This window comes from Chlorella variabilis (genome assembly GCF_000147415.1).
Source record: "Chlorella variabilis unplaced genomic scaffold CHLNCscaffold_20, whole genome shotgun sequence".
NCBI classification, from domain to species: domain Eukaryota; kingdom Viridiplantae; phylum Chlorophyta; class Trebouxiophyceae; order Chlorellales; family Chlorellaceae; genus Chlorella; species Chlorella variabilis.
The window spans coordinates 883,214-896,140 of NW_005435068.1; the positions used below are offsets into that span (position 1 = coordinate 883,214).

Below are 12,927 nucleotides of genomic sequence, written 5' to 3' on the forward strand. Positions count from 1 at the left end.
GCACCTCGCACCTAGCCAAGCAGCTGCCGCCGCGGCTGGCTGGCCGCACCCTCGCCCGCCACCACCCGGAGGGCTGCCTCGGCAATCAGCTGCGCCACGCGCTGCACAATGGGTGGCTGTGAGCAGGGACCAGCGGCGCCAGAGGCGGTAGAAGGCGCGCTGCGTCAGCCGGGTGAGGGACAGGCGGTGCAGCGGGTGGGTGCGCGGGCAAGCGCAGCGCAGCTCCAGGAAGAGGGACAGCGTGGTGGCGCCCGCATCCACCACCTCTGCCAGCTGCACCTGCTGCTGCACCTGCTGCTGCTGCTGCGGCGGCGAACCCGCACACAGCTACACCAGCTCTACCACCGTTGCCGCCTCCTTCACATCCATCCATGCCGCCGCTGCCGCTGCAGCCGCTACTGCTGCCTCCTCCTCGGCATCCTCCGCCTCCAGCTCTGCCGCCAGCTCTGCCAGGGCGGTGTCCTCGCTCGCCTGCTCCTCGGCCAGCTGCTCCTCTGCGGCGGGCTCAGTCACGCCGCCGCCGCCTGTGAAGCGGCGGCAGGTGGCGGCGGGCGTGGCGTAGAGGTGTGGGTAGGCGCCGGCCGCGTCGTCCACGATGGCGCGTCCCGGGGAGCCGTTAGCGGCGATGGCAGCCTTGGGCAGCCCGTACGCTGCGGAGAGGGGGTGAGATAGGCGAGGCGCGGTTGGCAGGAGATGCATGGTCTGCTATTGATTTACACACACGCACACACACACACACACACATTGCCAACAGGCAGCCACCAGCCACGGCTCACCACAGCGGCGGCAGATCATGCAAGCCATGTAGGCCGCGGCGTCAGCCTCCAGCGCCGCCACCAGCGCAGGCGCGCAGGCGCGGCAGCGCTCGCAGGTGCGGCAGAACCGCTCGGCGGGGGCGATGTGGTGCTGCGCGTAGAACTGCTGGCTGAGGGTGCCTAGCCCAATTGTCCTCCCGCCAGCGGTTAGAAGGCAGGTGCCAGCACGGACACAAGGCCGAGCACCGCCCCGCGCCTTCCTGCCAGCGCGCAGCCGCCCGCACCACTCACCGGGGGATGGGCAGCACCGCCTCGATGTCGTTGAAGCGGCCGTCTGGGGTGAGGAGGAAGACCGAGTGGGCCCAGCTCCAGGCTCAGCTCGCCAAGCGCCAGCGCCGCCAGCTGCTCCGGGCTAGGCACCTCAAACTGCACCCGCCGCGGCACGCCGGGCATGCCGTCCAGCTGCAGCACCCGGCGGTGGGCGCCCCACGCCAGGCGCTGGTGGCAGCGCCTCCACTGCCATCTCCAGATGCTCCCCCGTCTGCACGTCCAGCCCAGCCAGCCGCTGCAGCAGTTGCTGCGCCTGGGCCACCGTGACGCTGCCGGGGAAGGTGGCTGTGGGGCCGTACAGCTCGCTCGTGATGAAGGCCAGCAAGTCCTCCCACAGCGGGCCCCACACGTGCACCAGGCTGCCTGGGGCCGTCAGCGCGTACATGCCCACCCACTGCCGCCAGATCTTCTCGCGCGTGATGTGGCGCGACAGGCGGGCGGCCAGCGAGGTCGGCCTGCTGCTGCTGCTCCTGCTCCTGCTGCTGGGTGGCTGGCTGTGCCTCCTCCGTGGGCTGAGCCAGCAGCAGCAGCAGGCCGGGGCCGTGGTGGGGCGCGCGCCCCACGTTGGTGGGAGGCGGGGGTGCAAGGTCTTCGCGCAGGTGCAGCAGCGCCTGCGGCGGGGGTGGGTGGGGGGTGGGGTGGGGTGGGGTGGGGGCAACAGGGGGCTTGCTCAGGCAAGCTCAAGCAAAGGCACCGCACCGGCGACGCGCCCTTGGGGCTCTGACCAGCGGGGTTGCCCAGCCGGCAGCTCAGCACCTGCAGGCGGGAGGGCGGAAGCGCGGGTGGGTGGCTGTTTCAGGAGTGGCTGGGCGGCAGGTGGCGCGCGCCTCCCACCTTACGCCAGCAGGTCGGCGGCGCTGGGCGCGCCGGTGGCCACTGCGGCCTCTAGCAGGTGCCACTCGATGAACGGCAGCAGCCAGGGCAGGCGCGCAAAGTGGCCGTCGGCCTGGCACATCCGCCTGGAAGGCCAGCAGCAGCTCGTCGCGCGTAGACCAGACGGTCGTCTGCGGTGGGGTGGCGGCGGGGCGGGGTGGTGAGTGGAGGTGTCGGCGGGCCATGTCGTGCTGCTGGAACATTGCAACGTTCCACCAGGCAGCAAGGCGCGTGCCAGCAGCTGATGCTCACGCCCTGGGATGTGCCCTGAGGCCTCGCCTTGGATGGCAAGCACGCGCCACAGCCGGAAGCGACCTATGGTCCAATAGCCGGGCACACCCCAGGAGCTCGCTGGGCCCCGCGGGCCCGGCCGGGCATCGGGTAACCTGAAGCCGGGGATCGAGCGCAGCACGCAGGCATAGAGCCCATCCATCGCAGAAAAGAGGAAGAAGAATGACGCCCGCGGGTGACTTGGGGGCTCCCCATGCGCCTACAGGCTGTCAGAGCGCACGCAGCGCGTTCACTCTCTCATAGGGCTGGGCAGTAACGATGAACACGTAATGCTAAAGTAAAGTAAAGTAACAATTTAATGGTTCACTGCTGTCCTGGGCCACATTTACCACGACAGTAAAGAGTGGGAAAGGTTCAGGAAAGGTGTACAGCGGGCGGCGGCAGATTTGTGAAAATGCCGTAAAACCTGCTTTTCAATGGTCAATTGTGTCATTAACCATAGGACTGGGAATCGTATGAATCCCATACACGCCCTCCCAGGCCAACTCCAGTTCCGGCTGAGGGAGTTGGACATGCGTGGCGGCGATGTCGCCGCCATCGACGGTGGCATCCCGGGCCCGAAGCAGGGATGGCTGGCCATGTGGTCATGGCGCCCTTCACAGCAATTTCATATTAATTTTCCATGCTGTAAGATAAATCTACCCTGTTCTGGGCTATGTTAACCTCCAAAATGGGGCATTGTTGCCAGCAGGTGCTTTCAGTAACGTAATATATGCGAGTGGGTTCACAGGCGCCATAGTGAATTACAGACAGGCAGTAAAGGCTTTATCTTCACTAACGCTTTAGATGACCTTCACAGGTGGCGCCAACTGGCTTTACACCCCACTCTCTCATCATCATTTTCACTGCCGCTGCAATGCTCCCCTCATCTGAAAGCCGATCGAGATGAGCTGCACCACAAGTCTCTGGGTGTTAGGAGGTGCCCGGTCCTGTTGTAACAGCGCAAAGGGTTCTACACTACTGGTGATTGATTGCGGTGGGTTCTTAGCCCTGCCCCAAAAAAGAAAAATCGACATCGACAGGATTCGAACCTGCGCGGGTTGCCCCAGCAGCTGACTGGGTTGTAGTTCCGAGCTACGCTCGGTCGAACCGCTTCGAGGCTGCCGCCTTGACCACTCGGCCACGATGTCCATCAAGGGCCCCATCGCGAAAAAAGAAAATTATATAACCCCATTACAACGCTCAGCAGCTCAAAAAAAAAAAATTCCGTCGTTGGCCGCGACGTTAAATAAGGAGCTGGATGAGTGCCGGTGGGTGATACCACAGGCACGAGTTCGAACCCCAGCCGGGACACTAGCTGGGACTTTGCCTCACGGCACCTTCGTGGCGGCATCTGGGCGGCGGACGGCTGCCCGGCAGACCGGCATGGCGCTTGCCAGACGGAGCCTCCCCGGGATGCCATCGGCGGCCAGATTTTCCTCGCTCTGGACAGCCGGCAGGGTTAGTGGGTTCGGCCCCAGCACATTAATGTGCCCAATCCCTGTAACACACACACACGCACAAAAATTCAGTTGTTCATCGTTCCTTGCTCGAGTCCCCCGGCGCGGCCGGGCCCCGCGCCCCCCTCCCGCTCCTCTGGGGCCCTTCTTGAGCAACACCCTGCCTTGGGGACGCAGGACGAGGGCGACCGCAGCATCGCCGGCTCGCTTGGCCCGCCAGCCGCCCATTCTGCAACTGCCCGCACTCGAGATGGCCTCCTGATGATGCTTGCGCTTTTGCGCTTGCCCCGTCCTCCCCTTGCCCGGTCTTCCCGCGTGCCGCCTTCACCTTTGCGGCCCCCGCCCGCCCGCCTGGCCGCTCTCCCAGCTACTGTGCCGGGGTGGGTGGGCCCGCTTTCTGGTGGTGGTGGTGTGCGGGTCCTCGACCTGCCCCTCCCCCCCACTGGTATGCTTGCCGCCCTTGGGCTGGCCATCAGGCGCCCCTCGCCTCCCTCCCCGCCCTTTGCGCCCGACCGCTCCCTGAGCCCGCCCTTTGCCGCCCGGGCGGTATTGCATGCTTTCATACAGTCCAGAGCTAGTGGGCACGGCTTGTGTGCCCCCAGCCCATTAATGGGCATTGCCTCTGTAACCTCACAGATCACAGATCACAGAGAAAAATTCCGTCGTTGGCCGCGACGTTAAATAAGGAGCTGGATGAGTGCCGGTGGGTGGTACCACAGGCACGAGTTCGAACCCCAGCCGGGACACTAGCTGGGACTTTGCCTCATGGCACCTTCGTGGCGGCATCTGGGCGGCGGACGCCTGCCCGGCAGACCGGCATGGCGCTTGCAAGACGGAGCCTCCCCGGGATGCCATCAGCGGCCAGATTTTCCTCGCTCTGGACAGCCGGCAGGGTTAGCGGGTTCGGCCCCAACACATTAATGTGCCCAATCCCCTGTAACACACACACAGACATGGGCATTTTTTTTGTTTTTTCCCCGTTTCCCCTCCTCACAGCTCTCAGACAGTCACTGGCTCTCAGGCACCCTCCGCTTTCCCTACAGCCCGTTGTGCCCGATCGGCTCCTCGGAGGCCCGGGCACTGCCGCCTTGTCTGTTGGTTTGTTTCATACTCGTATTGTCCACAGCTTAGTGGGCGCGGCATGTGTGTTCCACCACCTCCAACGCCGCCGCCGTTGTCCTTTCCGCTGAGTGTGCCTCCCTCCCTCCCTCCCTCGTGCATACAAGTCCGACATAGTGGGCAACGACCACCAAGCACCACTCCGTCTGGGCTTGCGCCCTTGCTGGCCCGCCGCCCAGGTGCACTGCCCAACTGCAGCTTGCAACACCTGAATCTGGCCAGTGGTCCTTGTTGCATCGCCCACCACCTCTGAATGCCGCCCCGGCTGCTGCCTGGCGGCACTTGCAGCGGGGCTGCCCGCCTGCCTGCCCACCAGCACCAGTGCTCTTCAGCGCTCGCACCAAGGAGACAATGAGCAACGCCTGAGTGTGCTAGCTTACATACTCGCCGGCAGATGCATACTCGCCGTGCTGCTCAAAGTAGGCGAGCAGGCGTTGCAGAAAGGGGTCGGCCGACACCGTGTCGCTGTCGCACACGAGCGCACAGTGGCGCCGCGCCCGCGTCACCGCCACGTTCATGCGCCGGTTGTCGGCCAGGAAGCCCACCTTCTGCGCGGGGTTGCTGCGCACCTGCATGTATGTGTGGGGGGCACATGGTGCAAGCAGCCCGTCATTGATGGGCCGGGGTTGCCGGGCAATAGGCACGGCAGGAGTGGCAAGCAACCACTTTGCCAGCCACATACCCACCATGCTGATGATGATCGCCTCCTTCTCCCGCCCCTGGAATCCATCCACCGTGCTGATCTCCAACTGAGATGCCAAAGCCTCGGGGCGCAACTCGCGCAGCCGCGCCACCTGCAAGCAGCGGGTCGGTGGGGATGTCGGTAGGGCGCGGGTAGGGCCCTACCCGCGAGGCCCTCCAACAACCACAACACTTCCGCTGCCAACTATGGGAAAGGTACAATGCACACAGAACAAGCCCCGCGGCCCACCTGCGCATTGTAAGGCGTGATGACGCCGATGTCACGAGCCTGTATGCCCGCCGCCATGAGCCGCCGCACGTGCTCCATCACTGCCATGGCCTCGCCATCGTTCCACTGCGCACATTCAGCATTTGCAGTGAGCATGAATGTAACAGCTGGCTTTGGTGGGAACCCAGGTTGTCTCTGCCGCCCACCGGCCGCCGCCGCACCTTGCTATCGCCCTCCTCCTCTGCCTGCTCGTCCATGTCACAGCCGGCCGAGTCGATGAGCAACAATACCGGGAGCTCCCCCGCCTCAGCCCCGGACCCCGCCAGCTCTGCCATCGTGTGCCCTGCAACGGACACATGCGCCGACAAGCGGCCGCCGTACAACTCCTGCACGAACCACATCACAGTCGGCCTTTCACAAAGGTACCTCCTTGCGAGGCGAGGTGCCACAGAGCTCGTCTGGCCCGCCATAGCAGCAAAAGCAACGCAATGCTTGCCTTGCAACTTGCAACACACAATGCTGGCTTCCTTCCCGTCCCCGTTCCATGACCACAGCTGGCCCCTCTGGATAAGACCCACCCACCTGTGAGGACCAGTCCATGATGGAGCTGTTCATGCGGTACTGTACTGTCAGCATTTCGCTGGCTGCATCCCCCCACAGGTCCTGCACGGGCAGACGGGCGCGAGTAGATGTAGATAAGTGGACAGCCGGAGGCCAGCTTGAGCTGAGGTGGAGCAACAGGGATGCAAGTTACCTGTAGGCGCTCAAAGAGTGTCCTGCTCAGCCCGCTGCGGGCTGCCTTCTCGCTGATGACGGTAGGGGGCAGCTGCAAGCCATACAACCAAGGCAGGGTGCAACCGACATGAAAAGGCAAGGCATGGGCAAGCAAGGCAGGAGATCACTGATGAGCAGAGCGGCACACAACGGCGCATCAGCATGCCTGCAGGTGGTCGCCCGCCAGCACCGCCTTGCGCCCCTTGAGCAGCGCTGCCCAACACGCGGGCTCCAACGCCTGCACAGTCTCAGCAGCCAGGGAGTACCCAAGGAGCCAGCTAGAGAATCAATGAGGTGCCGACATTTGGGAAGACCTGAGCAGGCTCGGTGCCACGGCTGCTCCCACCTCACCTGAGCTGCTTCGTCGATGACCACCACGTCAAACTGCAGGCTGTCCAACTGGCGGATGCCCACGCCCGTCAGCGTGGTGCACACCACCTGCAATGCGGTGGGTGGGAAGGAGCGGGGAACAGGCTAGGGGACACACAGCTCAAGGTCAACGTGCGCTACAACATGTTGCGGTTGATCGTTCCGTATACGACGGTTCGCCCTACTACACCCGCCGAGGACCCCCGCTCAGCTTCCCCGTTGCTCAACCCCACGCACCTGCGCCTCACGGAGCACCTCTTCCACCGCCTTCTCCTGCCGCTTGCGCTCCTCCTTGGCCAGCTGGCGCAGCTCACCGCGCACAGCGCGCCGCTCGTCACGGTCCTTGCGATTCACTGCAAGGCGCACAAAGCGGGTGAGCCTGGGAGGGGGCCAGCGGGTGGCTTGCACCATCAAAAACGCCCCACAATACCCCAAGAGCTCAGCAGGCCACAGTAGGCATTAACGAGCGCACCCAGCTTGATGAGGCGGCCATTGAGCGCCTTCATCTCCTTGCGGCAGTCCTTGGCCAGTGCCGAGTTGTCTGATTGGAGCACCTTAGCCTCCAGGCTGTTCTCCAGAACCTGCAGTGGGTGGGTAAGAAGATGTTCAGGATGCTGGTTTGTGATGCATGATGCACAGGGCAATGGCCAGGTAGCTGCAGGGCACGTGCATGGAGAGATGCGTGAGGTATGGGCTGCACATCGGCTGCTGGCCGCTCGCACTGGTGCCAGCACACATACAGCAACCAGCACAACCGCGCTGTCCTTACCTGCGGCAGCAGGCGCGCGGGGTGGCCCACCCGCACCACCGCCAGCTTGGAGCTCTGCCTTGCCAGCCGCTCTACCAAGTTGTCCACTGCCACGTTGGAGGCGGCGCAGGCCAGCACTCGGCTGCGGGGGACAAACGCAAAGCAGCCAGCCCAGTGGGCACGGCATGGCGCAGTGGCTGAGGGGCTAGATGACGGCGCCACGGATGGCAAGGAACTAAGCTGGGGAGAGGGCACAGAAGCCAGCCCAGCAACAAGCGCACACGGCCCCGCACTGACTTGCCGCGCGCCACCTCCTGGCACATCAGCTCCACCACCGCCGTGGTCTTACCGGTGCCGGGTGGGCCTGCACGTAGCAATGGCGCACACAGCAGCACATCACAACGCCCACTGGCATCCAGCCCTGGCCATGCTCGGCATGCCAGCAGCAAGCGGCGGAGCTGCCGACGCCAGCGGCTGGCAGGCAGGGTCCCTGGCTGGCTCCCACGGCAGCCCCTCACCCACGCAGCCACGTGCCTGGCTGGCATGCCACACCACAGGCACACCCGCCACCCACCGTGTATCAAGGCGACATCCTGGGCCGCCATCGCCAACGTGACGGCGCTCCGCTGCGAGGCATCCAGGCCGGTGTTGAGGGGCTGCCAGGCGGGCTGCGTGCTGGCAAAGCGCGGCGCCCGCCGGCCAAACATTACGTCCACCAGAGGGGCCGCCACGCCGCCTCGCTGCACCTCCCCGCCCAGGCTCTGCAGGGCAAGCGGGGGTGGTGGCGATGGGCATGTGAAAGGGCGGGAAGCCAGGGGCCTCGGCTCGGCGGGCATCCCAGCGACGCAGGTATTGAGGCCTCCACTGCACTCCATGCATTGCACTCCAGCCTCTCCCAGGCGGGCTAGCAGCAGTGGAGCCACCACCCCCTCACCGTCAGCGCCGCCCTCAGCCGCCTGTAGGTCACCTCGTTGGCCATCTTCTCCACCCGCAGAGGCACATCCAGCCCCTCCTCTGGCACCTCGTCCACTGCAGGGGCCGGGCAGGGAAGATGTGAGTGGGTGGGGTGGGGTGGGGTGGGGAGGGGAGAAGGCACTCAGGCCGCTTTCAGACGGCAGCAGGCGGCGGTGGCGGCCACCCGCCAGGGCTGCACACGCCGCCCAGCTGGCAACTCTTCTGCCCAGCACACAGCGCGGCCAGCTGGCCGGCAGCATGCCCGGCTGGCAGCGGTGGGCTCCCCAGCAGGAACATCCCGCACCAGCCTTGCCTGCCAGTGTGATGGCGGCATCTCGCACTCGGTACACCACACCCTCTGCCAGCGGCGGCCCCGAGCCGTCCCCCTTGCTGGGCCGCAGCCGCACGATGTCGTGGGGAGACAGCTTGTGTGGAGGCAGCGGCGCGGAGCCGCCGCCCTGCACCAGGCGGCCAGGAGGCAGCGGGCGGCATGGTGAGAGGGAGCAGGCGGTCGCTCGAGGGGGAGTGACAGGTGCGCTGTGTGCCATTGCTTGCCTTATTGTTGACGAGGGTGAGTAGGGTGCGGCCCAGCAGGCCGCCCTCTGCATCCGTCAGCCGCAGGTTGAGCAGCGCACGACCCTTCGCGGCGGCGCTCTCAGGGCTGCCTGCGGCCAGGGCCTCCTCTGCCTGCAAGGGGGGGGGGGTAGCAGGCCGGCTCGCAGCGTGGCTGCCTGAGGCCGAGGCTGGAGCCGCAGGCATCAGGCCGGCAGGCAGGCAGGCGCTGACAGTCGGGCAATGCAGCAAATGGTCGCAGGCAGGCGGGCCCTCGCAACCGAAGCCAGCAGCTGGCGGGGACCCAGCCTCCCGCCCAGCCTCCCGCCCTGCTTGCCTGCGCCACCTCCGCCTCCCGCTCCATCTCCAGCAGGGGCAGCAGCTGTGCCACAAACTCCTCCACAGTCACCAGCCCCCTGGCGCCAGGCTGTGCGGCAGCAGAGGGGCCGCCGTGCCGCCAGCCCGCCGCACCCGCGCCAGGCGGCTGCTGCCGGCCGGTGCCGGCGCCGCCGGTGCCGCTGCCAGCAAAGGCGGCTGCCGCATCTAGGTTCAGGTGCTGCTGGATCAGAGCAACCAGCTGCTCATCAGATAAGGGAGGCTGGCCGCTGCCTCCGCTGCCGCTGCCGTTTGGGGATGAACCCGCATCCTCGCTGCTGTCTGCTCCTCTGGCTCCCCCAGCCTCTGCCGCCACCGCTGCGTGCACCAGCCCCAGCTCGACAATGTGCGCATCCGGCGGCCCAAGCGCCACCCGCCGCTCGCTGCCCTCTCCCTGGCTGCCATGCGGCAGGCCGTACTGTTCGCCCACGGCGTGCACCGCTGCGCGCTGCCGTGCCGTGAGGCTGGCGGGGAAGAGCAGCTACGGGGGGTGGGACAAGGCAGGTTAGGCAGGTAGGCAGCACTGCTGTTTTCATGTATTGCCTACTTCGGTGCCGCCTGACAGAAATTATGGCACACAGGCAGTCCTGCAGGGCAGGCTTGCCTGCACATCAAGGCGGGCCGCCTGATCCGCAGGCGGGCCGGCGGCGCTGGCGGCAGCGGCGGGCGGTGGAGCTGCCGCTGCTGCTGGCTTGCCCTTCCCTGAGGTCCCTTTATAGATGCTGCTTTCTTTGCCTTGGCAGCGCTGGGCATGGTCAATAAGGGCAAGTTTACGAGGTGATCGTTCACACATGTGAGCTGTGTGCAGCTCGGCGCTCTTGTAAAGTGCCGGTTGTGATATCGAGATCCAATTGAGACATTGAGTGCAGAAGGCCGCACCAAGACGGCCTGTGGCGACGGCAGCACGCCCAGCATGTACAACAAGGAGGGTTGGATTTCGCGTGGTAGGGATTGCGGTGCATTGCTACCAGGCTGACAGACATCTGAGGGACCTTGCAATTTGCCCGGTTGCTTGTAGCTGCGCCTGGCCATGCAGTTTTCCACAGCAGCAGCGGCATGGCCCGCGCAGCCATTGTCCCGGTACCGTGCACCTCGAAGGAGCTGTGTCGCGGCGGCGGCATCGCCCGACAGGCAGCAGGCCGCGGCCTGGTGGCGCCCGCCGTCGCTGCCGACCACCGCTACCGTGGGCTGCCTAGCGGCCCTGCTGCTGTCTGCCCCACTGCCCGTGGCAGCCAAGGATGTGATCCAGGGGTTCCCCCGGGTGGTGGATGGCGACACCCTGGACTTTAGCGGCACCCGCGTGCGCCTGTTTGGCATAGGTGCGTCAAGCTAGCAGTGCACCACGGCATGTAGAGTCGGCACCTGTGTGGCCATCACCTGGGCTGTGTACTGCACGCCGCATCAAGCTTGGCAGCCTGTGTCCCCGCAGACGCCCCCGAGACCAAGCAGAGCTGCAAGGCAGCCAAGGGTGCTGAGTACTTGTGCGGCGAGCGGTCCAAGCAGGAGCTGCTCGCTAAGATCGGCAAGGCCTCGGTGCAGTGCGAGCAGGCAAGCACCCTGCCGCGCTGCGCCACCCCACGCTGCTGTCCCTTGCCCGCATCCCACCCTGCGCACATTCCCGCCTCACCCGCCTCGCCGCGCTGCTCCCACGCCCCCCGCAGAAGAACCGGGACAAGTATGGGCGGGTGGTGGGGATCTGCTCGCTGGCAAAGGCCGGCAGCGAGCGGGAGGATCTGAATGCCTGGATGGTGCAGCAGGGGCTGGCGGTGGCCTACAGGTGCGCCGCCATTCTGCTTGGCTGTGCTGTCTTGCATGCGGCCGCGGCCTGACGCCGGCGCTGTCAGCTGTCGGCGGGTACTGCCGGATGGGTGGTGAGCCATGCCCGTGTGCTGGCGGTGGTGCTGCTGCTGGTGCAGGCAGTACAGCAAGGCGTATGTGCCGCTGGAGGAGCAGGCGCGCGCGGCGGGCAAGGGCATATGGTCGGGCAGCTTCGAGCTGCCGCAGCAGTGGCGGGTGGACAACCCGCGCGGCAAGAAGGCGCCGGCGCCGGCGCCGGCCGCCGCCGCCGCTGTCGTCGCGGCCGCGCCCCAGGCTGCCGCCGCGGTGCCCGTTGCGGCAGGGGGCTGCGCCATCAAGGGCAACATCACGGCCAAGGGAGAGAAGATCTACCACGTGCCAGGCGGCGCTTTCTACCAGCGCACCATGATCGAGGAGGGCAAGGGCGAGCGCTTCTTCTGCACGCCGGCAGAGGCGGAGGCCGCGGGCTGGCGCCCCTCCCGCTCCTAGCCCACCCCAGCCTCTCCGCCAGTGAATCCTGGTATATACTTTTGTGCGGCACTGAGAATGCATCCGCATAAGTGTTGGGAGAGGAGCGCGGTCAGTGTGTAAAGTTCGGGAGACGTTAGTGTGAGGCGATAGCAGCATCCTATTGGATCATTGCGGAACAGGAGCAAAAGGAGCAGCACGCGATGGGGGGCCTGCCAGCGGCCCCGGGCTAGCCACAGGGCGGCACGCTGCCGTGTCCTGAGCATGCAAAACAATAGGCACGCTGCCCGGCGCTGCTCACACCACCGCCAGCGGGTCGAAGTCCTCCTCCTTGATGGGGCTGAGGTCCAGGTGGAAGTCCTCCTTGCCCCTGCTGGCACCCGCAATGGCCAGCAGCTCCACCAGCAGCCGCCGCAGGTGCCTGCACCGCCAGCGCCGCGGCGGCACGGTACCGCATGTCACAGGCAGGCACCTGTGAGCTTGGGGGCTCGGAGGGCGGGTGGCAAGAGGCGGCTGGGGGGGCCGGCAGCGGAGGCCGCAAGGGGGAGGGGCCCACCTGAGGGGCCACTGCGTGGGGCCGTCCACAGGGGAGGTGGTGGGGTCGTCGTGAACCTCCATGAACAGCCCATCCACGCCGCACGCCACGGCTGCGGGGGCAAGGGTGCGGGTGGGGTGGGTTGGGGGCAGGCGGGGCGAGGAGCAGGCAGGAGGGTGCTGTTCCACAAAGCCAAGCTGCCCTTGCAGCCATGGCCATAAGTGCCACGCACACAACACACACACAGGCCAGCCCCCCCACCTGTGCGCGCAATGGCGGGAATCATGTCGCGCATGCCGCCGCTGGCCACGCCGCCGCCCTCCAGCGGCCGCCCCGCAGGCTGCACACACAGGCACACGCACGAGCTCACAGGCTCGGCGTCTGCACCGGCAGCTGGGCTGCCGTCGGCGACCCGCTGGGGCCCTCCCTCCACTCCCCCTTGCCCTCACTCCCGAACCCCGCCATCGTTGCCCTCCAACACACGCACACGCGCACGCGCCGGTGTGCAGCACCGCCGCCTGCGGTGCCCCGCCCCCACCCACCCACCTGCTGCAGCGCGTGCGTGACGTCTGCGGTGACGGGGCAGCCCGCGTCGCGCATGGCCACAAAGTTGCGTGGGTCCACCACCAGGTCGCTGA

At 66.2% G+C, this 12,927-nt stretch overlaps 2 protein-coding genes across 2 annotated transcripts in view; one reads left to right on the plus strand and one right to left on the minus strand.

Annotated features, from left to right (window-relative positions):
• Window positions 1-10,545: 10,545 nt before the first annotated feature.
• CHLNCDRAFT_138494 (hypothetical protein) lies at window positions 10,546-11,775 on the plus strand (the record flags this gene model as incomplete). Its single annotated transcript, XM_005844856.1, has 5 exons — window positions 10,546-10,672; window positions 10,722-10,808; window positions 10,919-11,022; window positions 11,151-11,266; window positions 11,406-11,775. 5 exons carry the CDS (start codon window positions 10,546-10,548, stop codon window positions 11,773-11,775), a joined length of 804 nt encoding a protein of 267 aa, XP_005844918.1.
• A 276-nt stretch (window positions 11,776-12,051) lies between these two features.
• The window catches only part of CHLNCDRAFT_26331 (hypothetical protein), a gene marked incomplete at both ends in the record, with an annotated part of 2,254 nt that continues 1,378 nt past the window's right edge, over window positions 12,052-12,927 (minus strand). Inside the window, 4 exons of the mRNA XM_005844955.1 lie at window positions 12,052-12,175; window positions 12,311-12,401; window positions 12,551-12,629; window positions 12,836-12,923. Of these exons, the coding sequence (XP_005845017.1) occupies window positions 12,052-12,175; window positions 12,311-12,401; window positions 12,551-12,629; window positions 12,836-12,923 (382 nt within the window). The remainder of the gene's footprint in view (window positions 12,176-12,310; window positions 12,402-12,550; window positions 12,630-12,835; window positions 12,924-12,927) is intronic.